Source organism: Somniosus microcephalus, chromosome 16 (genome assembly GCF_052327205.1).
Source record: "Somniosus microcephalus isolate GS21.2 chromosome 16, FLI_Smic_1.0, whole genome shotgun sequence".
Taxonomy (NCBI): Eukaryota; Metazoa; Chordata; class Chondrichthyes; order Squaliformes; family Somniosidae; genus Somniosus; species Somniosus microcephalus.
Genome location: NC_141002.1, coordinates 92959453 through 92987359, shown reverse-complemented (window position 1 = coordinate 92987359; position 27907 = coordinate 92959453). Strand labels below are relative to the sequence as shown.

General features: G+C 47.1%; 1 protein-coding gene across 2 annotated transcripts in view; it reads right to left on the bottom strand.

The window, feature by feature from the left end:
- rassf3 (Ras association domain family member 3) overlaps nucleotides 1-27907 on the bottom strand; it is a 251321-nt gene that overhangs the window by 124245 nt on the left and 99169 nt on the right. For both annotated transcript variants that reach the window (XM_086009444.1, XM_086009445.1), the window contains exon 2: nucleotides 23305-23432. In XM_086009444.1, the coding sequence (XP_085865570.1) occupies nucleotides 23305-23432 (128 nt within the window). The remainder of the gene's footprint in view (nucleotides 1-23304; nucleotides 23433-27907) is intronic.

Below are 27907 nucleotides of genomic sequence, written 5' to 3'. Positions count from 1 at the left end.
TATTCAATGTTTGGGACTCTGGGGGCAATTTTAACCTAACCCGTCCATTGGGAAACTGACAAGAACAGGCGCAATGCCGGTTAAACACTTAACCTCATTTTACTCTCCACTGAAGACAACTGAGAGTAATGTCGGGTGGGATGTCAAGCCGCCACTCCACCCGATCCCATGGGATTCCCGCCCGGCGAGTGAGGTTATAATTTCCCCTGTCGCTGTCTGTGCCGTTGTCTCTGTGCTTCAAAATCAGCATGGATCTGCCCCCCAGTCACCCCTAAACTGAAACCGCTCCATTCTCAGACTCCACAGAGCTGCCCCGTCACCGGATAAGAAGAAAGACTTGCATTTCTATAGCGCCTTTCATGATCTCAGAACGCCCCAAAGCGCTTTACAGCCAATGAAGTACTTTTTGAAGTGTAGTCACTGTTGTAATGTAGGAAACACGGCAGCCAATTTGCGCACAGCAAGCTCCCACAAACAGCAGTGTGATCATGAGCAGACAATCTGTTTTAGGTGAAAAAATACACACCTTCCGGGTGAAACAGCGATTTACTTGTACTTCTTGCAATTCAGTATACTGTATTCACTGCTCACGATGCAGTCTCCTCTACATTGGGGAGACCAAACGCAGATTGGGTGACCGCTTTGCGGAACACCTCCGTTCAGTCCGTAAGCGTGACCCTGAGCTTCTGGTCGCCTGTCACTTTAATTCTCTGCTCCGCTCCCACTCTGACCTCTCCGCCCTCGGCCTTTTACACTGTTCCAACGAAGCTCAACGTAAGCTCGAGGAACAGCACCTCAACTTTCGATTAGGCACTTTTGGACTCAACATCGAGTTCAACAATTTCAGACCATAACCTCGGCCCCTATTTTTTCACATGGCTGCTGTTGATGATTCTGCCATTCCCATTTACACCTCTTCTAGACTCATTTTTTGTTCCTTTACTTGTCACATTACCATCTCCTTTTGCTTTGCACCATCATCCCTTTGGTCATTTAATCTCTCCTGCCTTCCATCCTATCACAGACCTTCCCTTTTGTTCTTTCCTCCCCTCTCCCCGCCCCTGCACTTGCTTAAAACCTGTTACATCTCTAACTTACTCCAGTTCTGACGAAAGGTCATCGACCTGAAACGTTGGGCTGGATTTTCTCAATGGAGATGAGTTGGAGGCGGGACTGCTGCTTGTCGTGTCAATGTCCCGCCTCCATCATCGTCTGACCAACAAGAGGGATTTTCCCCTGATTGACCTCGTTAAGCCCGCCCTGCGGGCTCAGCAGGCCAATTAGGGGGAAGTCACTGACAAAGCATGTCAACGTCTGACGTGCTATCTATTAAAACTTCTTGAAAGAAGAAATGTCAGCATTTGACAGCTCTGTGAAGCTATCAAACACTGACATTCTCTGTAGTTTGATGAGTCCTTGCGTTCAGGACTCATCAAACCTTTCAATTTGTCGATTTCAGATGGCTGTTGATTCGAAGGATCCAACAGCCAGTCTGTGAAATCGACAAGGTGGATGTTGGGTCTCCCGATCCAGGGTGGATGAAGGCTGTGGGAAGAAAACAAGGTAAGTGAACATTTTTTAACACTTATCACTCACCTTACATATTTACCACTCCACACTTGCACCCATCACTCACCTCTACATCTTACCTCCAGGTGCCTCCGACCCCCGCAGACCTCCTCCACGTCTCCTCCAACCCGACGGGGTTCTCCGAGGTCGGGAAGCCTTCACCTGTGAAGGTAAAATGGCACTAATCCTTTTTTCTGCCTGTTAACTACCTGTTAACAGGCAGTTAAAAGGATTTAATGCCTTTCCCGCCTCCAGGAGATGGGACCCAAAGCAGCACATCTTCCCGCCTCCTGGCAAAAGGGCACGGAGGTGGGATGGGGACAGGTTTGCCATCTGCTCTCACTTTCTGCTACTTTACCGGCTGTTCCGCCTCCATACCCGCCTCCTCGGGGCTTGGAAAATCCAGCCCGTTAACTCGATTTCTCTCTCCACAGATGCTGCCTGACCTGCTGAGTATTTCCAGCATTTTCTGTTTCTAATCTGTTGAGTTGTGAGATAAATATTGGCAGGGAGAACTCCCCTGCTCTTCTTCGAAAGTGTGTCATGGGATCTCTTACGTCCACCTGAGAGAGAGCAGACGGGGCCTCGGTTTAACGTCTCATCCCAAAGACGGTACCTCTTGACATGAATCAGTCATTCATGAAAGAAAGACTTATGAAATAATACTGAGCGGCCTGCGGGTGGCGCTGTCCAGGGAGAGTATAAATACTCGGGCACGGGCCCAGCTTGCGCAGGACATTCTTAACAGGAACTAGTGAAGGACACAACTAGACCTCCATGTTGTAAAACAGCCGATTAAAGCTTTGTTTAACGCTTAGACCAAGTGCCTAGTAGTTTTCTTACGTCACCTCTGACAGTGCAGCACTCCCTCAGTACTGCAGTGGAGTGTCAGTCTAGATTTTTGTGCTCTTGGAGTGGGACGTGAACCCACAGCCTGTTGATTCAGAGGCGAGGGTGCCACCCACTGAGTCACAGCTGACAAGCATGAGCCTGGTGGTGGTGCCAGCATACAGGCGGGATTTAGTTTATTATATTTAAACTCAGGATTGGTGGATTTATGGGGGTTGATTTTCTGACCTCGTGCTCCCGGTGGGAAGCCTTACCCACTGAAGCAGACGTCGGTGATTCCGTGATTTACCAACCATTTAAATTAATGCTCAGAATATTGTGCGCTGGTGACAGGCAAGGCCACCCGCCGGGGCAGCAAGTCGGAAAATTACGACTCTGGAAATGTGAGAATAAGTTGTTATTTTTTTTTTGGTAATTCTTGTGTTATCGCCATTATCAGAAAAAACATTGGCGTCAAAATTTTACACTGGGTGAGATTTTAATAGTGAAAGCTGAAAACCAGGAACAGAAAAGAGAACTTATTTATATAGGGCGTGCCAAAGCGCTTCACAGCCAATGAACTACTTGTGAAGTGTTGTAATACAGGGAAATGCGACAGCTAATTTGCGCACAGCAATGTTCCATAAACAACGATAAGATAAATGACCAGATAATCTGTCTTACTGATATTGGTTGAGTGCTGAATATTGGCCAGGACACAGGGGAGAGCGCCCCTTGCTCTTCTTTGAAAAATGCCATGGGATCTTTTACGTCCACCTGCTGAGAGCAGACGGGGCCTCGGGGTTTAACGTCTCGTCGGAAAGACGGCGCCTCAGACAGTGCCCACCTCTGGAGTGGGGCTTGAACCCCTGACCTTGTGACTCAAAGAGGTGAGAATGCTACCCACTCAGCCAAGGTTCACACTTAAGAAAAGTTCAAAAGCTGTGTTTAAAAAAAAAAAATTGCAAGACGTTTCATATCCTCAGTGCTACACAGCCGATGAATTACTTTTGAACTGTAGTCATTGTTGTTATGTATGCAAACCTGGCAGCCCAATTTACGCACAAGGCCCCAAGAAAAGGGTCAGTGGAACTGCATGGTCTTTATTCTGCTAGATGAGTACTTGAAACACCATAGCATACAAGGCTACGGACCAAGTGCTGGAAGATGGGATTAGAATAGACAGGGCTTGATGGCTGGCGCGGACACGGTGGGCCGAAGGGCCTCATTCAGTGCTGTATAACTCTATGACTCTAGGTAATTCTATTGGCCTGTATCCCTTGCGTATTGATACTTTTACCAGTTGGACCAAAAGCTTGGGTTATGATCATAGAAACATAGAAGATAGGAGCAGGAGTAGGCCATTCGGCCCCTCGAGCCTGCTCCGCCATTCAATGAGATCATGGCTGATCATCCAAACTCAGTACCCTGTCCCTGCCTTCTCCCCATATCCCTTGATCCCTTTAGCCTTAAGAAATATATCTAACTCCTTCTTGAATATATTTAATGAATTAATGATCGATTGCAAGTAGGGAATTTTGGGAGGGGGCAAAAACCAATCTGAATGAGGCGTTCTCTGTGGATTCATAGAGTCATACGGCACAGAAGGAGCCCGTTCGGCCCATCGAGTCCGTGCCGGCTCCCTGTAGAGCAATCCAGTCAGTCCCACTCCCCCAAGTCCATTTCCCTGAGTGACAGTGATTTCTAGGTCCTGACTTTTTTTTTGGGTTGGGTATTCGTACAAGAAAAGGCCAAAATCGGCAGCTGTCATATTTATCCGAGGATACCTGGAGGCCGTGCCTTCAGCTGCCTGGGCCCCAAACGCTGGAATTCCCTCCCTGTTTCTCCTCCTTTAAGACGCTCCTTAATACCATAACCGTTTGACCAAGCCTTTTGGTCACCAGTCCTAAAATCGCCTTTTGCGGCTCGGTGTCAAATTTTGTCTGACTACGCTCCTGCGAAGCGCCGTGGGGACGGTTTTATTACGTCAAAGGCGCTATATTGTGGCAGACTGGACGTGACTTTGGTAGATCGCGTTGCCTGTAGACACCCAAGCTCCTTGTGTACCAAGTATTTGTCACCCAGAGACTCCGGTCAGCCCTGGGCAATGAAGCTGATCGTAAGTGTGGGGGCTCCCGGAGTCAGTGAATGCCTATCTCATTAAGGTGCGTTTCTAAGGTGCCGTGCTTTCATGGGCGACTTCAGCTCATTCGGCAGAAACAGGTCTTGCGCTCGAAAAATATTCTATACTTGCATCTACATTAAACCGGGAAAAAAACAGCACATGTTAACTGTAATCAAAAGAGCACTGCTTCACAAATGGGTTTCCAGACATTGCAATTAAACTAAACAAAACAAAGATGTAGAAATATATATTTATTTAGCCGACATGAATCACCCCCTTTCCAGACGGGGCCTGTCGGCACTGTGAGTCTGTCAGGGGTACGGATATCTGCCGCAACTTCCAAAAAGTGTTGCAAATCCATGGAAAAGGCCAACACCTACAAGCGGTCCGACAGCTCCTTAAGGTCTCAGGCCATCCTGAACCGGAACAGATCAAACGTTCAGCCTGGAGAGAATAGATCTCGTGATCCCCCTCGCCCCGCCAAGGCCTCTTGCGCGGTCAGTGCACACCAGATAATCGCGAGCGCACTGCCCACAATTTTCGTTCCGACGGAGAGAAAAATCACAGATGTGTCCAATTTGCATTGGCTGAGTGCAAGGCACCACCTGTGGCGCAAGCCCTCCCGGTTTACCTCCACAGCTATATTCGCGTTTTCTTTTATTCATTCTCGGGAGGAGGGCGTTGCTCGTATGGCCGGCATTTATTGGCCATCCCTAGTTGCCCGAGATGGTGGCGATGGGCCTGTTTCTTCATAAGCTTGGGGTCATCCAAAGCTCGGCTGCCCGTGTCCTAACTCGCACCAAGTCCCGTTCGCCTATCATCCCTGTGCTCGCTGACCTACATTGGCTCTCGGTTAAGCAGAGTCTCGATTTCAAAATTCTCATCCTTGTTTTCAAATCCATCCATGGCCTCACCCCTCCCTATCTCTGTAATCTCCTCCAGCCCCACAACCGCCCACCCCCCCACCCCCCTGAGATATCTGTGCTTCTCTATTGCTGGCCTCTTGAGCATCCCGGATTATAATCGCTCCACCATTGGTGGTTGTGCCTTCTGTTGCCTAGGCCCTAAGCTCTGGAATTCCCTCCCTAAATCTCTCCGCCTCGCTACCTCTCCCTCCTCCTTTAAGATGGTCCTAAAAAACCTACCCTTTTGACCAAGCTTTTGGTCATCTGCCCTAATTTCTCCTCGTGTGGCTTGGTGTCAAAGTCTGTGAAGCACCTTGGGATGTTTTACTATGTCAAAGGCATGTTTACACAGAATTACATCAGATATACGGCCCAGAAACAGGCCATTCGGCTCAATCAGTCCATGCCGGCATTTATGCTCCCCTCGAGCCTCCTCCCATCTTTCCTCATCTAAATCTATCAGCATAACCCTCTATTCCCTTCTCCCTCATATGCTTATCTAACCTCCCCTTAAATGCATCGATACTACTCGCTTCAACTACTCCATGTGGTAGCGAGTTCCACATTCTCAATACTCTGGGTAAAGAAGTTTCTTCTGAATTTCCGAATTGATTTCTTGGTGACTATTGATGTCATTTCTTATCCAGTTACCTTTTAAATGACGTAAGTCTCTGCCTCAATAGCCACTACTGGTTTCATGTTCCAGAAACCCGCCGTGTGAATAAAAATTCTCCTAACTTCCTCCTTTGTTCTGTTAGTGATGATCCTGAGTCTGTGCTTCCTTGTTACTGATTTGCCAAATAGCAGAAACATTTACCCTCTCGGAACCTTTCAAAGTTTTGAAAACCTTTGTTAGATTTCTGGTAACCAGCTCTGATCCAGAGAAAACGGGTCCAATTTTTGAGCTTTTTTTCATAGCTATAATCCCATTCCTAGTATTATTTTAGCAAATTTTCACTATCCCCTTTCCATGGCCCCTTTCTATAAAGGGGTGCTCAAAACTGCATGAAGTGCTCCAACTGTGACCTCACAATGTCTTGTACAATATCAATGTCCCTTCATATTAAACCCCAAATCTCATTTGCCTTCTCTACTTGCACACCTACATTGCACTACCTGATTGCGGTGTATAAAAGTATGAGGGGCATAGATAGGCTAGATAGAAAGGAACTTTTCCCCTTAGTAGAGGGGTCAATAACCAGCGGGCATAGTTTCGAGATAAGGGGCAGGAGGTTTAGAGGGGATTTGAGGAAAAACTTTTTCACCCAGAGGGTGGTTGGAATCTGGAACTCACTGCCTGAAAGGGTGTTAGAGGCAGGAACCCTCACAACATTCAAGAAGCATTTAGATGAGCACTTGAAACACCATAGCATACAAGGCTACGGACCAAGTGCTGGAAAATGGGATTCGAATAGACGGGGCTTGATGGCCGGCGTGGACACGATGGGCCGAAGGGCGTCTTTCTGTGCTATATAACTCTATGAATCTATGGGGGAAAAATTCAGTATCGCTCCGTTTGGGGCGCCATTATCAGCCGTGCGCAAAGTTTAGCGCCTGGCGCTAATTAGCGCCTCCGACAGCAAACTTGGCTTTTATGGCCCCTGGAGGTGATTGGAGCGCTAAATCAGGCACTTCACACCTGTCTTAAGGCGCAAAGGCCGAGGAGCGAGGCGCTACCTCAGAGCGCTGGCGAAGCAAGGAAGGGCAAATCAAAATAAACCTGCAAAGTGCTGCTCAGTACCCAAAACTCCTTCACACAGCGTTGAATCTCTCCAGAAGTCTCTCTCTCTCTCTCTCTCAGAATGCGTGGTGCAAAAATGTCACCGACAAAAAAAGGCAGGAAGCGGTCGCCTTTAAATAGCACTCCCCCAGTCCCTTTCTGACAGCAAAACGCTCCCCTCAACCTGTCGTTGCTAGCGGCAGGCGGTAAGGCAGGGGGCGCCACTCAATATCCGGTCCGGGGTGCTACCCGGGCGTCGCGCACTCGACTGACGTCACGATCTGCCAGCGCAGGAGATCGTGGTGGTAGTGTTTAGCGCCGCCGCAAAATGTCTAGTTAATTTCGCTAGCAGCGCAAACATCGCCTCGCCAGGGCGCTAGTTGCTTTGCGCCCCATTAGCGCCCTCTTAAGGCGCTAACAGGAGGCGCTAACAACTGAATTTTTCCCCCTATGACTCCATTCAAAGATCTAAGTACCTCCAACCTAGATCGCTCTGATCCTCCACACTAGAATTCACCTTTTTTTTTTAATTTGTTCACGGGATGTGGGCATTGCTGGCAAGGCCAGCATTTATTGCCCATCCCTAATTGCCCTTGAGAAGGTGGTGGTGAGCCGCCTTCTTGAACCGCTGCAGTCCGTGTGGTGAAGGTGCTCCCACGGTCCCTGTCAAACCCTTCTGATTTCAATTGTTACTTTTCAGACTTGAAAAGTATTCATGTCATGGGGAATGGCACGATCTCCAGTGGAGAGAAAGACTCCTTGAAGTCATTACTGGCCCGGAATTTGCGGTGGGTAATAACGGCGAAGTAACAGCATTCGCTGTTATTACCCCTTTGAAACAGGATTTCCGCGTTTAGATGCGCATGCGCTAAATCTGAAGTTGCGGTCAGTCATTCACTGCTCCGACACTGGCTGCGCTGTGGCCCTCCTCCCACAGCCGGCAATCAGTGACACTGACGAAAATTGGGCTTTACCGCGGCAAAAACGCTGTTAAGTCAGCTGTGGCTCAGTGGGTGGCACTCTCGCCTCTGAGTCAGAAGGGTTGTGTGGTTCAAGTCCCACTCCAGAGACTGGAGCACAAAAATCTAGGCCGACACTCCCAGTGCAGTGCTAAGGGAGTGCTGCACTGTCGGAGGTGCCGTCTTTCGGATGAGACGTTAAACTGAGGCCCCGTCTGCTCTCTCAAGTGGACGTAAAAGATCCCACGGCAATATTTCGAAGAGCAGGGAAGTTATCCCCGGTGTCCTGAACAATATTTATCCCTCAACCAACATAACAAAAACAGATTATCTGGTCATTATCACATTGCTGTTTGTGGGAGCTTGCTGTGCGCAAATTGGCTGCCGCGTTTCCCACATTACAACAGTGACTACACTTCAAAAAGTACTTCATTGGCTGTAAAGCGCTTTGAGACGTCCGGTGGTCGTGGAAGACGCTATAGAAATGCCCGTCTTTCTTTTAAACACCCCATTAAATGTTAGGCCTTGTTGGATTAGGTGCAACTGGGGGTGTAACAGCGTGTTGACTGCTAAACTAACGTTACGGCCCTGAAAAACTAATTTTAATTTTGTGGAGTGTCAAATTTCTCCATTATGATAAAAATTACAACTTTAAAGAAACTTTTAAAAAAACATTAATATATATTTTTTTTTAAAGTTTCTTCCTATTATTTCAGGTTTACCTTTTCCCCATGTGAGAGCCCCAATCTTTGTTTTGCTCTCTAACATTTTTAAAAAGTGGGGATAAATGTATTTATTTCCTGCTGCCTTGTCTTTGCCTGTAAATTCCGGGCCACTGTACACTTTCTTCCTCAAAAATCTGCTCCTCTCCTCTCCTGAAGGTGTTGATTTTTTTGCTCTGATGCCAAGCACCAAGTATCTTGTCCATGTGACCATTTTATTCATACCAGACTTGACACTGAGGGGTCAGCAGGCTATTCGACTATGGGAATAGCATAGACCAGGCCAGGCCAGACCAGGGAGCGATGCAGTGGGAGTCGGACCCTTGGGTTTTGGTATTTTAAAATACTTTTCCCCTCTTTAGATTCTTCCCTTTCTTCTGCACCATTCAGGAATCATGAGGATGAGCAGGCAATATATTACCAGGAATCTGCCAAATCTGCTCTTAATCCACCAATTCAAGTCCTTCTTTAATATTTTTTAACTTCCTTTGATGTTTCAGCTGTGGCTCAGCGGGTAGCACTCTCACCTCTAAGTAATCAGAAGGTTGTGGGTTCAAGTCCCACTCCAGGGGCTTTGAGCACAAAAATCTAGGCCGACACTCCCAATGCAGTGCTGATGGAGTGCCACACTGTCTGAGGTGCTGTCTTTCAGATACGACATTAAACCGAGGCCCCGTCTGCTCTCTCAGGTGGACGCAAAAGATCCCATGGCACTATTTCGAAGAGTTATCCGGGAGTTATCCCCGGTGTCCTGGCCAATATTTATCCCTCAACCAACATCACTAAAAAAGAGATTATCTGGTCATTATCACATTGCTGTTTGTGGGATCTTGCTGTGCACAATTTGGCTGCTGCGTTTCCTACATTACAACAGTGATTCCACTTCAAAAAGTACTTCATTGGCTGTAAAGTGCTTTGGGATGACCAGAGGTCGTGAAAGGCGCTATAGAAATGCAAGTCTTTCCTTTTTCTTTTTTCCTTTATTCAATGTTTGGGACTCTGGGGGCAATTTTAACCCAACCCGTCCATTGGGAAACTGACAAGAACAGGCGCAATGCCGGTTATACACTTAACCTCATTGTACTCTCCACTGAAGACAACCGAGAGTAATGTCGGGCGGGATGTCAAGCTGCCGCTCCACCCGATCCCGTGGGATTCCCGCCCGGCGAGTGAGGTTATAATTTCCCCTGTCGCTGTCTGTGCCGTTGTCTCTGTGCTTCAAAATCAGCATGGATCTGCCCCCCAGTCACCCCTAAACTGAAACCGCTCCATTCTCAGACTCCACAGAGCTGCCCCGTCACCGGATAAGAAGAAGAAAGAAAGACTTGCATTGTTATAGCGCCTTTCACGACCTCAGAACGCCCCACAGTGCTTTACAGCACTTTAAAGACAGCGCCTCCGACAGCGCAGCACTCCCTCAGCACCGCTCTGGGAATCTCAGCTTAGATTTCTGAAGCAAAACCGCTTCGCATCAACTCCACAGCAACAGTCTTTGCACCTGTAGAATGTGAATCAATAGACTGCAAGCTCCGCCAAAAAAGGTTAAAGCCTCCAATCAGCACACACACCCAAGAAGCAGGTGGTGCTCCATCGTTGCCAACAGCTGCGAGAAAGGATTACACACGCTTGCTTATCACAGCCCTCTGACAGTAATATAACCAAGTAGTAAGACATTAAAGTGTGTTCTGTAAAGCTTTGTTTACCCGCCCTGCAGATCCAGTCAGAGCTGATTATAAACCATCGCTGCAATGTTCAAGGTCAAAGTCAGCGCAGGAAAAGCAACCACCTACTTGTTTACTTTAGTGCAAGCATTTGTTAAAATCTGGCCTGGAACCAGTTAGGATTCAGTCTCGGTTTTTAAATCATTACACAGGATTACATCGGATATACGGCACAGAAACAGGCCATTCGGCCCAACCGGTCCATGCTGGCGTTTATGCTCCACTCGAGCCTCCTCCCGTCTTTTTACATCTAAATCTATCAGCATAATCCTCTATTCCCTTCTCCCTCAGATGCTTATCTAGCCTCCCCTTAAATGCATCTATACTATTCGCTTCAACCACTCCCTGTGGCAGCGAGTTCCACATTCTCACCGCTCTCTGGGTAAAGAAGTTTCTTCTGAATTCCCTATTGAATTTCTTGGTGACTATCTTATATTGATGGCCTCTAGTTATGCATTTCCGTACAAGTGGAAACATTCTCTCTGTATCCACTCTATCAAAACCTTTCTTAATTTTAAAGACCTCTATTAGGTCACCCCTCAGCCGTCTCTTTTCCAAGCAAAAAGAGACCCAGGCTGTTCATCCTTTCCTGATGGGTATAACCTCGCATTTCTGGTACCATCCTTGCAAATCTTCTCTGCATCCTCTCCAGTGCCTCTATATCCTTTTTATAATATGGCGACCAGAATTGTACACAGTACTCCAAGTGTGGCCTAACCAAGGTTCGATACAGGTTCAGTATAACTTCACTACTTTTCAATTCTATCCCTCTAGAAATAAACCCTAGTGCTTGGTTTGCTTTTTTATGGCCTTGCTAACCTGTGACGCAACTTTTAGTGATTTGTGTATTTGTACTCCGAGATCCCTTTGTTCCTCTACCCCACCCAGACTCGCACCCTCCAAGTGATAAGTGACCTCCCTATTCTTCCTACCAAAATGTAATACAGGGTACCTCACATTTATCTGTGTTGAATTTCATTTGCCAATTATATGTCCATTCTGCAAGTTTATTAATGTCCTCCTGTAACTTATTGCAGTCCTCCTCAGTATTGACTATCCCCCCCCAAATTGGTGTCATCCGCAAATTGTTTTTGATTCCAAAGTCTAAATCGTTAATATAAATTGTGAACAACAGTGGTCCCAGCACTGATCCTTGTAGAACACCACTACCCACCTTCTGTCATTCTGAATAGCTACCCTTTACTCCTTCTCTCTGCTTTCCATCTTGAAGCCAGCCAGCAATCCATTCTGCTACTTGTCCCCTGACTCTGCATTCTCCGACCTTGTTCATCAGTCTATTATGTGGTACCTTATCGAAGGGCTTTTGAAAATCTAGATAAATTACATCTACTGCATTACCCTTATCTACTCTCTCTGTTACCTCTTCAAAAAATTCAATTGAGGCGCTGAAGTTAGGCTGTGGGATCGGAGCACGCAATTGCTTAAAGCATTCCTCTGAAGTCCCCCTCTCCCACTTACTCTCGATACGTTAACACTTCCTTTTAGAATAGAAGACAGAGGCATCTCAGAAAAACACAGTAACTGCCTGTTATTTAGTGCCCCACCGTGGAATTCCTGATCCACAGATTTTGCGGTGAGGTAAAAAAAAAACATATTTTTAGAAATGCAAAAAAAACGATGCATACTTTGGTAACAAAAGCTCGGTGGGGTGGTGGTGAGTCCGATCAGAACGGTTGCTCTACATGCTCACCTGTTGTGAAATAAAGCGGCTTCGTGATTCGTATCGAGCCTTGTCTTAGCAAGTGGTTTTCTCAGTCCGACTTTGAAAAGATTGGAGAGGCACGTGGGAGTGTGCGAGAAAGACATGAATCTCAGGTTCCGATCACCAGGGATCCTATTGTTACACCCCTGGGCTACGCTATTGTGCAGTTAGATGTTGGGCAGTACCGACACACTTCGAAATGCTCAGACCACTCACAGGCGTGACCAGTACCCAAGAGAATAGAATCATAGAATTATACAACACAGCAGGAGGCCTTTCCGTCCATTGTGAATTGTGCATTAAACAAGAACCACTGGGGCTCCAAGCTGCACAACTGGAGAAAGCTAGACTCTATTTACTTATTAATGACTGTTACAAGTTGAGGGTTTTGTCTTTACTATTCTTTATACTCGAAAAGGAGAACTCTGCAGGGCTATGGGGAAACAGCAGGGGAGTGGGACTAATGCGATAGCTCTTCAAAGAGCACGATGGGCCGAATGGCCTCCTTCTGTGCTGCAAGGCTCTATGATTCCATGTACCTCACAGGATGTGATTAGGTATCAGCTGTGGCTCAGTGGGTAGCGCTCTCACCTCGGAGTCAGACTAGATCATGGGCTCAAGTCCCACTCCAGAAACTTGAGTACATAACCTAGACTGACACCTCAGTGCGCTACTGAGGGAGCGCTGCACTGACGGAGGTGCCGTCTCTCGGATGAGACGTTAAACCAATGCCCTGTCTGCCCTCTCAGGTGGATGCAAAGGACCCCATGACGCTATTTCAAAGAAAAGCAGAGCCGTTCTCTCCGGTGTCCTGGCCAATATTTAACCCTCCACCAAAGTCACTAAAATAGATTATCTGGTCACTATCTCATTGCTGTTTTCTGTGCACAAATTGGCTGCCGTGTTTCCTATGTTACAACAGTGTCTACACTTCATTGGCTGTAAAGTGCTCTGAGATATCCTGAGGTCATGAAAGATACTGTATAAAAGAAAAAAAGACTTACATTTCTATAGCGCCTTTCACGACCACCGGTCGTCCCAAAGCGCTTTACAGCCAATGAAGTACTTTTGAAGTGTAGTCACTGTTGTAATGTAGAAAACACGGCAGCCAATTTGCGCACAGCAAGCTCCCACAAACAGCAATGTGATAATGACCAGATAATTTGTTTTTTAGTGATATTGGTTGAGGGATAAATATTGACACTGGGGCTAACTCCCCTGCTCTTCTTCAAAGTATTGCCCTGGGATCTTTTACGTCCACCCGAGAGGGCAGACGGGACCTCGGTTTAACGTCTCATCCGAAAGACGGCACCTCTGACAGTGCAGCACTCCCCCAGCACTAGATTTGTGTGCAAGTTCTTTCCTATTACCGCAATGAGCACAAATGATGATATATGTTCCTTTAAAGAATGGCCTACATGAGCAGCATCTTACTTTCGAGTTATTATTGTTATCCTAGAGTTGCAACTATTCTAGTCACACAAGTAGCTACACGCGTGACGAACACAATGTAATTGAAGAAGAACCATCGAATTGCTTCTTCAACAAAGAAGAAAAAATGACAGAGTCCATAGCGTCCGGCACTGGCCATTTGGGAGGATGTGTGACTGTGCATCCTGTGGATTCATTTGTGAATTAATACAAAAAGCCCCCAGGAATTAGTCAGACTCCGGCCGAGCTCTGGCTCAGTTTGTAGTCGGGCACGGAAGGAAAGTTAGAAAATATGAACTGCACAATTGCCGAGATTGACCGGGATTCACAGGAAGCTCGGCATCACACGGACTTAAAAAGAACGTTTCTGGTTCTTAGCCCTTCTGCCTTCCGCCACGCCCAGAAATAGGAAGTGTGTTTGTTTGTTTGGGTTTGGTTCTGAGTGCCACTTGTTTTACAGAGACCAACGTACACGTAGAACAACTGTTCAACAAAAGAAAGTGACCACAAGAAGAATTTTTAAATTGCAGCTAGAATGCCGGAAATTGCTTGGTACGATGTCATTAGTCTTAATCTTCCCCTCAATCCAATTGCTTAATTTAAATTAGCTGTTCATTCAAAAAATGATCTGCTACACAATGCCTTCTGTGCAATTCTAAACATGCTGCTTAATTCAAATGACTGAATAATCCAATCTTTTCTTCCACCCGCCACCCCCAGCAAAAAAAATCAGCCTTGTATTAACAGGACTAGACGATACACAACAACAACTTGTATTTATACAGCGCTGCTCACGGGAGTAAAACGTCCCAAGACGCTTCACAGGAGCGTTATCAGACAAAATTTGACACCGAGCCACATAAAGAGATAATAGGACAGGTGACCAAAAGCTTGGTCAAAGAGGTAGGATTTAATGAGCATCTTAAAGGAGGAGAGAGAGGTAGAGAGACGGAGAGGTTTAGGCAGGGAATTCCAGAGCTTAGGGCTGAGGCAACAGAAGGCCCGGCCATCAATGTTTGAGCGATTATAATTGGGAATCCACAAGAGTCTAGAATTGGAAGAGTGTAGAGATCTTGGGGGGGGGTTGTAGGACCAGAGGAGGTTACAGAGATAGGGAGGGGTGAGGCCATAGAGGGATTTGAAAACAAGGTTGAGAATTTTAAAATCGAGGCGTTGCTGAACTGTGAGCCAATGTAGGTCAGCGAGCACAAGGGTGACGGGCGAACGAGACTTGATGCGAGTTAGGACACGGGCAGCCGAGTTTTGAATGGGTTCACGTTTATGGGGGGTGGAAGATGGAAGGCCAGCCAGGGGAGTGTTAGAAAAGTCAAGTCTGGAGCTAACAAAGGCACAGATGAGGGTTTCAGCAGCAGATGTGCCGAGGCGGGGCGGAGACGGGTGATGTTACGGAGGTGGAAGTAGGCGGTCTTGGTGATGGAGAGGATGTGTGGTCGGAAGCTCAGCTCAGCGTCAAACAGGATGCCAAGGTTGCGAACGGTTCTGGTTCAGCCTCGGACAGTGACCAGGGAGAGGGATGAAATAGTAAATATCCTAAAGGATTACATCGTCAAAATATTCATCAGGGAAGCTGCAAACACATTGCCCTTCCCCCCCACCCCCCCCACCACCCCCCTCAAAAAAAAGCAAGGCTAATTTCAGAACTTTGATAATAGGGGAGATGGAAATGCTAGACAAGCTGAAAGGGCTTAAAACAAATAAATCCCCAGGGTTGGATGATTAGAGTGCTGAGGAACATTAAGGGGGAGATTTGTGAGGCACTGACAATTATGATGGAGTCAGTGGACACTGGGGAGATTGGAAAGAGGTTAATGTGGTGCCCATATTCAAAACTGGTGACAAAGCAGACAAAAGTAACTACACAGCTACAGTATCTTACTTGAATTCCGTGTAGAATAATGGACTAGATCAGCAGGACTAAACATGAACAACAACCCAATAAATAGCAGTCCACGTGGCTTTAGAAGTGGAAGATGCTGCCTGACTAAACTCCTTGATCTTTTTTGGAGGAAGGGATATCCCAAGTCCACAGTGTTATGCACTTTGACTTTTAAAAGGCATTTGATGAAGTTCCAAATGGAAGACTATTAGTGAAGTTGAAAGTTGTGGGAATTCAGGGTAAACCTGAGCAATGGATAAGGAATTGGCTGATGGGTAGATGACAATGGGTAGTTTTAGAGGAGGTGGTAAGGGGGGGTGGGGGGTGCGGAGGGTGAATTACTAAGTAGGGTGCCTCGGGATTTAGTGTTGGAGGAGTGGGACTAACTGGATTGTTCTTCGAAAGTGCCGGCGCAGACACGATGGGCTGAATGGCCTCCTTCTGACACTCCAGTGCAGTACTGAGGCAGTGCTGCACTGTCGGAGGTGCCGTCTTTCGAATGAGAGGTTAAACCAAGGCCCCGTCTGCTCTCTCAGGTGGATGTAAAATCTCTCATGGCAAATGTCGAAGAAGAGCGGGGGAGTTCTGGCCAATATTTATCCCTCAATCAACATCACTAAAAGCAAACAGATTATCTGGTCATTATCACGTTGCTGTTTGTGGGAGCTTGCTGTGTGCAAATTGGCTGCTGCATTTCCCACATTACAACAGTGACTACACTTCAAAAAACTTCATTGGCTGTAAAGCGCTTTGGGATGTCTGGTGGTCATGAAAGGCGCTATAGAAATGCAAGTCTTTCTTTTCTTTCTTCTGCGCAATAGTATTCTAATGATTCTACTGTTTCCAATTTAAATCAACAGCTTGGATTCAGAAATTAAACGCTAATTGGTCTCATTTGTGGACGGCACCAAACTCGGCGGAGCAGTGGAAACAAAGGAGGCAGCTCCCCGATTAGAAAACAAGTTAAAACAAAACATCTTGAGCGGGCTGATCGAGGGCAGATAAGATTGAGCGCGGCCAAACACAGAGCGTTGCTTCATGACGGGACTGTGTATTGGGAAAAGCGGCTCTGCACTTCAGTAACAAAGTATTAACCATCGTCTGCCGAGAATATCAGCAAGAAGGAGAGTCCAAAGCAAACTGAGTTGCTGCAAGTCGAGCAGGCCCCACGAACGTTCCAGCTTTGGATAAATTACTGCAAATGGATAACACTTTGGTGGAAAAAACCCCCGGTGTAATTAGACAGCGAATACTGTCTGCCTGTTGGTTTGCTTTTAGCTGTCGCAATCAAAAACTATCAATCAGGCAAAGCAAGCTGGAACAGTGGCTGCTGTGCATAACAAGTAATCGGTGTAGACTCAAGATGGTAGTTGGCCAAGTGAAATAAATTACCGCTAAACGCAGTTAATTTGTCTCTGGTTATGTGCCAGATCAATGCTGCGTCACATGACAAACATCAACAGTGCTCATTAAGCAAACCCACGGTAGGTGTCAGCTGTGGCTCAGTGGGTAGCACACTCGCCTCCGAGTCAGAAGGTTGTGGGTTCAAGTCCCCACTCCATGTGACTTGCGCACATAAATCTAGGCTGGCGCTCCAGTGCTGTGCTGAGGAGGTGCCGTCTTTCGGATCAGATGTTAAATTGAGGCCCCGTCTGCTCTCGCAAGGTGGACGGTTAAAAGATCCTATGCCACAATTTCAAAAAAAAAGCAGGGGAGTTATCAGGCCATTGTTACATTGCAGTTTGTGGGAGCTTGCTGTGCACATATTGGCTGCCGCGTTTCCCACATTACAACAGTGACTACACTTCAAAAAAGTACTTCATTGGCTGTAAAGCGCTTTGGGATGACCAGAGGTCATGAAAGGCGCGATATAAATGTAAATCTTTCCTTTTTTCCTTTATTCAATGTTTGTGACTCCGGGGGCAATTTCTTTCTTTTCCTTACAAGCAATGGCATCACATGTTGGCTCTGCTGGTGGATAGGTTGTTTTCAATTTTAACCGTGGGAAAATATTCCCTTAGAATGCGATGACTAGTCTTCAGTGATGTGGAAAACACAATCTTAAAACGGTCTCCAGTGTCAGGATCTGAGTTCTGACGAGAGGCTAGAGAGACACCTGAAAAGGGGGCAGCTGAGAGACAACCTTATGAGAAAGAAAGAATGAAAGACTTGCATTTATATGGCGCCTTTCACGGCCACCGAACGTCCCAAAGCGCTTTACAGCCGATGAAGTACTTTTGGAGTGTAGTCACTGTTGTAATGTGGGAAATGCAGCAGCCAGTTTGCACACAGCAAGCTCCCACAAACAGCAATGTGATAATGACCAGATAATCTGTTTTTGTTATGGTGATTGAGGGATAATTATTGGCCCAGGACACCGGGGAGAACTCCCCAGCTCTTCTTCAAGATAGTGCCATGGGATCTTTTACGTCCACCTGAGAGAGCAGACGGGGGCCTCGGTTTAAAACCTCATCCGAAAGACGGCAACTCCGACACTGCATACAAGGTTGTTAAGAGTATAGAGAAGGTTAACCCAGAATTACTGGATTGATTTCCCACAACAACACCAACAACAACTTGCATTTATACAGCGCCTTTAGCGCGAGGTGGTGGCACTCTCGCCTCCGAGTCAGAAGGTTACGCGGTTTCAAGCCCCACTCCAGAGACTTGAGCACATAATCTAGGCTGGCCCGTCTGTGCAGTGCTGAGGGAGTGCTGCACTGTCAGAGGTGCCGTCTTTCGGATCCAAGAGGGACACTGCTGCTGATAACGAGGGGAATCCCAGCGGTTTTGTAGTAGGGCCACCACCGCAGCACTAGAAAAGGTGGCCGGCAATTTGAAGAGGGTGGAAGAGCTGAGGCCTTGGCCAAGGCCGCCCAAAGAGGTTACGTGTTTGGGGCAGAATTGGAAATAAACGACACTACAGCTTTATCTGAGGAAGGATGTTCTTGCCATGGAGGGAGTGCAGCGAAGATTCACCAGACTGATACCTGGGATGGCAGGAATGACGTATGAGGAGAGATTGAGTCGATTGGGCTTGTATTCGCTGGAGTTTAGAAGAATGAGAGGGGATCTCATTGAAACTTATAAAATTCTAACAGGACGAGACAGACTAGATGCAGGAAGGCTGTTCCCGATGGCGGGGTAGTCCAGATCCAGGGGTCACAGTCTAAGGATAAGGGGTAAGCCATTTAGGACTGAGATGAGGAGGAATTTCTTCACCCAGAGAGTGGTGAACCTGTGGAATTCTCTACCACAGAAGGCAGTTGAGGCCAATTCATTAAATATATTCAAGAAGGAGTTGGATATATTTCTTAAGGCTAAAGGGATCAAGGGATATGGGGAGAAAGCAGGGACAGGGTACTGAATTTGGATGATCAGCCATGATCTCATTAAATGGTGGAACAGGCTCGAGGGGCCGAATGACCTACTCCTGCTCCTATCTTCTATGTTTCTATGTTTACAGTCCTCTCGCCCTATTCCTGTAACTTTAGGACTATCCCGCCGCTACAGCAGGGACCACTGCCTGGTGGTATTGGGGAGCGGCAGTAATGAAGGAAAATCTAGCCCTAAATGTCCATATTACACATGGATAATGAGCACGGGAAAGGTCACATGAGCCAGGGCTTGACAGGGTAGATGTAGGGAGGATGTTTCCCCTGGCTGGGGAGTCTAGAACCAGGGGTCACAGTCTCAGAATAAGGGGTCAGCCATTTAGGACTGAGATGAGGAGAAATTTCTTCACTCAGAGGGTGGTGAATCTTTGGAATTCTCTACCCCAGAGGGCTGTGGAGGCTCAGTCATTGAGTATATTCAAGACAGAGATCGATAGATTTTTGAATATTAAGCGAATCAAAGGATATGGGGATAGTGTAGGAAAGTGGAGATGAGGTAGAAGATCAGCCATGATCTTATTGAATGGCGGTGCAGGCTCAAAGGGCCAAATGGCCGACTCCTGCTCCTATTTCTTATGTTCTTATGTTCAACCGAATAGAGCGAATAAGGGAAAATAGATTTTTTAAATTACGGCAGCACCTCATTGCTCGAGTTCAAGATCTGTTAAAATTCCAGATGGTCCTGCCACCTTCTGGTTCTTTATGCAACTACCTTCACTTTAAGGACCTTATCTGCTGGGGAGCTTGCCCGTAAAACGTAGTGACGATCAATGAAGAAACTACCTTGCTTCCATAATTCTAAATAGATAAAAAATGACTAGATCTGAAGAGTTACATCATCAACACATACATTGCTTTAATAATTACATGATGGACACCCCCAGTGGCTCAATCACCAACCAGAATATCTCTCTCTCTTTACAACTTGCATTATTGAATTCAGTTGCTGTCCACGACAGGCAACATGTCCATGGTCACAACAACACAGGAACTATTATGTTCCATGTAGTATGATTATCCCTGCCCATATTAAATCACTAAAACCTTTAATCCCATTCCAGGAAAGATATTTATTGAACCAAGAAATTAATCAACGCTGTATTAACTGCTTTTGATAAGTGTATACGACATATCCAGCACTCACTGAGCGTAACAACTAATCTCTAGGCTCCATTGAGGCTTGTTAATGAACATCCCCCTACATTCACAATCTACGTTAAATAACCTACTTATTGTGTCAACAGAAAATGCTGGAAAAACTCAGCAGGTCAGGCAACATCCGTGGAGAGAAATTTGAGTTGACGTTTCGGGTCGAACCCTTCAAAAAAAGGGTTTCGACCCGAAACGTCAACTCAAATTTCTCTCCACGGATGTTGCCTGGCCTGCTGAGTTTTTCCAGCATTTTCTGTTGTTATTTCGGATTTCCAGCATCTGCAGTATTTTGCTATTGTACTTATTGTGTCAGCTTGACTCAGCAGGTTATGGGTTCAAGCCCCACTTCAGGACTTGACCAGGATCTAGGCTGACACTCAGTGCACTCTTTTGGATGAGATATTAAACCGAGGCCTTGCCCATCTGTTCAGGTGGACATAAAAAGGTTCCACCATGTCAGTATTTGACGGAGACCACGGAGGTTCTCCTGGTCCCTCGGACACCACCACCAAACAAAACAGATTAACGGGTCATCCATTGCTGTCTGTGGGATGATGTGCGTAAATTACATAGGATTACACGGGATATACGGCACAGAAACAGGCCGTTCGGCCCAACCAGTCCATGCCAGCGCTTTTTGAAGGCAGACGGAGAAAAACTCGGTTGCTTTGCGCCTCACGTCAGCGCCCCAGCTGCAAACTTGGCTCGCAGCCCCCTGACCTACCACCGGACACGATGTCCAACAGGGCCAGGGGGGCGCGTTTGCGGCCAGGGTGGCGCAAATTCAACGTCAGGTGTCGGCGGCCATTATTTTTGGGCCGCCTGCCAGCACCTGCCCCCTCTGGCCTCCTCCAGCGGGGTGCCGGCCGCGATCGGTCAGCCCGGCGCTCCTCGAGTGCCGGGCTCTTTTGCCGGCACCCCGCTCCCCGGTGGTCCAGCAGGTCCCCGGTGCGCGCTGCGCTAGGCCCCTCCCCTTTAATCAGGGGAGGGAGGTCTGTAATACCACGGCGCTACGTGCCAACACGCGTGACGCTGCTGCACGTAGCACCGCGATATTCGATGGGAGCGCCCCAAGAGGGAGAAAGAGCGCTTCCAGTAGCACCCCGCCTCCTGCTTGGGATGCTATCATTCAATTTCGGGTGCGGGGCGCTAACTTTTTCGGGGCGCTAAAAGTAGCGAAGTAAGCGCCCCAAAGGGGAGCGCGAGCCAATTTTTCCCCCCAGAGTGTTCAAAACTGCTCATAACATTCCAAATGTGACCTTGCCAATGAACAATAATTTGTGTCAACTTAAGATCCAATACCTTACAGCATTCCCATACACGATTAGCCTTAGCCTCGTCAACAATCCCACGTTGACCGGATGTATTCACTGAATGATCAACAATTACCCTGAAAAATCTTTTACAATTTGCCAAAGAACACACATTCGCTGGGTGGCCAAGTTTCAGTTTCCAATACGTATTATGTTATGTCACGGTTCACACTGTCAAAGCACAATTTCCCACTGAGAAGCCGGTGAGCGGCCTGCGCGGGACCTCCAGACCACGCAGCTTAGCGGGAACGTTGATGGGGCGGGTGCATGAAATTCTCACAGAATGCTCTGTTAGTATTCTAACATTCAGTGGGACAGGTTTAAATTTTGCCCTCCCAAACTTCGGTTTTAAATTGCCTGCTATGCTGGGATATTGGTGAGGATAATTAGTGATCGATCCATTTTCCTTTTGCAGGAAACAGTAAAGGTTGTGATACAAGCTGGTGTTAGCACTGTAGTCATGCAAGAATGGCCTCTTTCTGTGCTGTACTATTCTATGATTCTAAGTGGTGTTTTATTATCTTTTTAAAAAATTCATTCATGGGATCTGGGCGTCGCTGGCAAGGCCAGCATTTATTACCCATTCCTAATTGCCCTTGAGAAGGTGGTGGGGAGCCGCCTTCTTGAACCGCTGCAGTCCGTGTGGTGAAGGTACTCCCACAGTGCTGTTACGGAGGGAATTCCAGGATTTTGACCCAGCGACGATGAAGGATTGGCGATATATTTCTAAGTCAGGATGGTGTGTGACTTGGAGGGGAGCTTGGAGGTGGTGGTGTTCCCATGCGCCTGCTGCCCTTGTCCTTCTAGGTGGAAGAGATCGCGGGTTTGGGAGGTGCTGCCGAAGAAGCCTTGGTGAGTTGCTGCAGTGCATCTTGTAGATGGTACACACTGCAGCCACGGTACGCCGGTGGTGGAGGGAGTGGATGTTTAAGGTGGTGGATGGGGTGCCGATCAACAAGATATATTGCTGTCTTTCCATCAGGTCTGACTGGTATACTTCATGTATTAATGTATTTATTGGCTGCTAAATAACAGCTATTATCACAAAACTAACTTTGGAGAATGATGTTCTTCAGTCTCATCACTCTTTTGATTTATTATTTGAACCTGGAGGGACAAATACTTTTACATTATAACCAAAATTTTTTCACTGAGTTGTTGGGATCTGGAACGCTTTACCTGAAGAAGTGGTAGAAGCTGATTCCATCAATAATTTTAAAAGGGACTAGGACAGCTACTGGAGGATGAGGATCTTACAGGTTTATGGACAAAAAGCAAGGGTGCGGGACTAAGCACAGCTGCTCTTTCAAAGAGGCGCGATGGGCCGAATGGCCACCTTCTGTACTATATGTTTCTATTTCTATGAGAAGTCGAGTGTTAGGGGGTGGCGGGTGTGTGCAGGGCTGTAAGGCAGGAGGGGGTAACTAAGATAGGGTCGGGTGAGGCCACAGAGAGATCTGAAAACAAGGGTGAGAATCTTGAAATCAACAACCTGGGGCAGAGGGATAGTGGAGCTTGGAGAGGACAGGAGTGATGGGAATGCAGGACTTGGTGAGAGTGGAATGGGAAGATATTGAACGAGAAGGTGGTGGGGCTTCTTGGATGAGGTAAGTGAGCTGAAGATCGGGGAGGATATGGGGGACAAACTGCAAAGAATGAGAAGGGCGAGAGCATGGTTAGGTAGAGCATCGGAATTGAACCCTGGACCTTATAGTCTATGGCTGTACGAGACCAAGTGATGCCTTTATGCACCAGGACAAGGTGCAACTTGAGGTCAGAGACTCAGTAATTTTACGGCATACAGAAACCTTATATGGTCGACTTTGGATGAATAAACATCTTACCTCTCCATTCCTGAGGGGTTGTTGCACCATGTTACCAGAACAGGAGATGTGATCTACTGATTTACCATCTTGTTGACAGTCAAGCTGGACTAAGTCCCGGCAGTGAGAGTGACAGGTATACTTGCAGTCTGGAGAAAACAAACAAGGATAGCTTATATTAGAATACCGCAGCACTTCAGTCGACAGCTGATGGTGATAGTTTGATGCATCACCCATCCCAACAATATATATTGCTGCAGACAATGCCATTATATGGCCCAGTCTGGAAGTCAAAAATTACCTGGTTACCATCTTTAGGATCAGGGAGTCAAACCTCGATGGTGACTGACATCCCAATCCTAAGTAACTATGTACTTTAGCATTATCTCCCAAGCAGATATTCATGTTTTCAATCTAGTTTTCCTATCGTGAAAACTCAGTTGAACTCTACCAGATAAGATTATTCTCCCCAGTTGGAAGCACCATTCCCGTGGCAGACACCATTCCCAGATGGAGAGGGCTCACGGGCAAGCTGTTCCCCGGCCCATGTTGCTTTATAACCAGCGGCTATAATGGGCACAAGAACGGCCCAGGTGAGGACTTGTTCACCAGTCGCTTCCCTCATTTTCTCTAAGGAAGCATCATTACATCCCCACAACGGCCAAATCAAGCTACCAAACTTGGCATGTATGAGCTCAGAGGCGGGGCGTAGACTGATTATATTTAAGAAGGAGATAGATAGATTTCTAGACACAAAAGACATCAAGGGGTATCTTCTTCTTAGGCAGTCCCTCGGAACCAAGGATGACTTGCTTCCACATTAAAAATGAGCTCGCAGGTGACTGATGAGTCCAATGCGGGACCTACAGTCTCTGTCACAGGTGGGGCAGACGGTGGTTGAAGGGGCGGGTGGGTGGGGTGCTTGGGTTGACGTGCGCTCCTTGCACTGCCTGCACTTGGCTTCCGCTTGCTCCCAGCGAAGAGACTCGTGGTGTTCGGCGCCTTCCCGGATGCTTCTCCTCCACTTTGTGCGGTCTTGGGCCAGGGATTCCCAGGTGTCGATGGGGATGTTACACTTTTTCAAGGAGGCTTTGAGGGTGTCCTTGAAGCGTTTCCTCTGCCCACCTGGGGCTCTCTTGCCGTGCCAGAGCTCAGAGTAGAGCGCTTGTTTTGGGAGTCTTGTATCGGGCATGCGGACAATGTGACCCGTCCATCGGAGCTGATTGAGCATGGTCAAAGCTTCGATGCTGGGGATGTTGGCCTGAGCGAGAACACTGACATTGGTGCGCCTAGCCTGCCAATCGATTGGCAGGATCTGCAAGGGGTATGGGGAGAGCGGGGGAATATGGTATTGAGATAGAGGATCAGCCATGATCATATTGAATGGCAGAGCAGGCTCGAAGGGCCGAATGGCCTACTCCCACTCCTATGTTTCTATGACAGGCACATGCAATGTGGGAAACTGTGAGCATTCATTTCGCAAAGGGTGAACGAAGTGCTGGTTGCAAGAATGCCGAGCCGCACCAAATAGGTGCGCATGCATGACTGCATGTGGTGACATCTGAGTGCACTGCACAGCAAGATCCCACAAACAGCAATGAGATACATGACTAGATAATCTGTTTTAGTGATGCTGGCTATGGGATACATATTGACCAGGACAACTCCGCTGTTCTTCTTTTAGTAATGGCCATGGGATCTTTTACGTCCACCTGAGAGGGCAGGCGGGGCCTCAGTTTAATATATCATTTGAAGAACGACACCTCCAACAGTGCGGCTGTCCCTCAGTAAAAAGAAAGACTTGCATTTCTGCGGCACCTTTCACAACGACTGGACGTCCCAAAGCACTTTACAGCCAATGAAGTACTTTTTGAAGTGTGGTCACTGTTGTAATGCACTGCACTCAAGTTTGGATTGTGGGCTCATGTCTCCTGAAGTAGGACTTGAACCCCTGACCATCTGGCTCAGAGAGGCGAGAGCGTTACCAACTGAGCCAAGGCTGCTACTCTGCTGACACCACAATGCTAAGGTTGGCTCCAGGAGATATGGTCTGAGGCGAATGATGGGCTGACGGAAAACATGAAACATGGGCACATGTTCAAAAGGCAAGTATAGAAGTACCTGGCTGAGGTCCAGGGTCACCAGCTCTGATTGGACGAGGTCCTGGAGGGTTCCTCACATGACCTCCTGCCTCCAACTGCTCCGCCCCCACGTCCCCGCCATTGGTCGCCCAACGCGTCTACCCTCGTTATGTCCCGCCTTCCCACAGCCAATTGGGAAATGAACAGTTACCCAATCGGATGATCCTTGACCCTCGGTCAAACAGCCTTTTCTTCCCCCCCAATCGATAACATTTTTTAAATAACTAAATGAGCAACAATGTTGAAAGAAAATGAAAATAAAAATATTTTTTTTAATGCCCCGATGATTTCTCTACCTTGTTTGATGGCTTCAAACTTTAGTTCTCATAACATCAATAAGAAAAAGATAAAGATAAAGGAGGAGACTAAGGTCCAGAACTTAAATAAAGGGAATTACGAGGGTATGAGACGGGAATTGGGTAAGACTGATTGGGTGGTGTTTCTGGGGGGATTGACAGTGGAGAGACAATGGCAAGCATTCAAAGATAGAATGGAAGAATTCCAGAACATGTTTATACCGGTTTGGCATAAAAATAAACCTAAAAAGGTGACTCAATCGTGGATAACGAGGGAAATTAGGGACAGCATAAAATCAAAAAAAAGGGCATATCAACTGGCAAAAAAAAGCACCAGACCGGAAGATTGGGGGCAGTACAGGATACAGCAAAAGAGGACAAAGGGATTAATCAGGAAGGGGAAAATAGAATACGAAAGTAAACTTGCAGCAAACATAAAGACAGACTGCAAAAGCTTTTATCGGTATATCAGGAGGAAAAGACTGGTAAAATCCCAAGTCGGTCCCTTGCAGTCCGATTCGGGAGAATATATAATGGAGAATAAGGAAATGGCAGACCAATTAAACTCATACTTTGGTTCTGTATTCACAAAGGAGGACACAAATAACCTCCCAGGAATATCGGCAAACATAGGGACTAATGAGAGGGAGGAGCTGACAGAAATTAGTATCTCTAGGGATATGGTGTTGGGTAAGTTGAGGGGACTGAAGGCCGACAAATCCCCGGGGCCTGATAAACTACATCCTAGGGTACTTAAGGAGGTGGCCCTGGAGATAGCAGATGCTCTAAGGATCATCTTCCGGAACTCCATTGACTCGGGAACAGTACCCGTGGATTGGAGGGTAGCTAATGTTACCCCAATATTTAAAAAGGGGGGTAGAGAGAAAGCAGGGAATTATAGACCAGTAAGCCTTACATCGGTTGTGGGCAAAATGCTAGAGTCCATTATTAAGGATAAAATAGCGGAGCACTTGACAAATGGGGAAAGGATCGGACAGAGTCAACATGGATTTACAAAGGGTAAATCGTGTTTGACTAATCTGCTGGAATTTTTTGAGGAAGTAACTGGTAAAATAGATGGGGGAGAGCCAGTGGATGTGGTGTACCTTGACTTCCAGAAAGCCTTCGATAAGGTTCCACACAAAAGATTATCATGCAAAATTAAGGCTCATGGGATTGGGGGCAAAGTATTAACGTGGATAGAGAACTGGCTGGCGGATAGAAAACAGAGAGTTGGAATAAACGGCTCGTTTTCGGAGTGGCAGGCAGTGACCAGCGGGGTGCCGCAAGGATCTGTCCTGGGACCCCAGCTGTTCACAATATATATAAATGATCTGGATCAGGGAATTGGATGCAATATTTCCAAATTCGCTGACGACACTAAACTAGGAGGAGGGGTGGGCTCTGATGAGGATGTCAGGAGGCTACAGTGCGATTTGGACAGGTTGGGGGAATGGGCGGATACGTGGCAGATGCACTATAATGTGGATAAATGCGAGGTTATCCACTTTGGGGGTAAAAACAGGAGGGTAGATTATTATCTAAATGGCAATAGATTGGGAGATGGGGAAGTGCAGAGGGACCTGGGTGTTCTTGTGCACCAGTCACTGAAGGAGAGCATGCAGGTGCAACAGGCGATTAAGAAGGCAAATGGTATGTTGGCCTTCATATCAAGGGGGTTCGAGTATAGGAATAGGGATACCTTACTACAGCTGTACAAGGTGCTGGTGAGACCGCATCTGGAGTATTGTGTACAGTTTTGGTCGCCCCATCTGCGGAAGGATGTTCTTGCCATGGAAAGAGTGCAACGGCGATTCACCAGGCTGATACCTGGAATGGCGGGAATGACCTACGAAGAGAGATTAAATAGTTTGGGCTTGTACTCACTGGAGTTTAGAAGATTGAGAGGGGATCTCATCGAAACATATAAAATTATGGCAGGCCTGGACAGGCTGAATTCAGAGAGAATGTTTCCAATGGCCGGGGAGCACAGAACCAGGGGCCACAGTCTAAAAATAGCGGGCAAATCATTTAAAACAGAGATGAGGAAGAATTTCTTCACTCAAAGAGTGGTGAGCCTGTGGAATTCCCTGCCACAGAGGGCTGTGAAGGCTAATTCAATAAATATTTTCAAGAGAGAATTGGATATATTTCTGAAGGCTAAGGGGATTAAGGGTTACGGAGAAA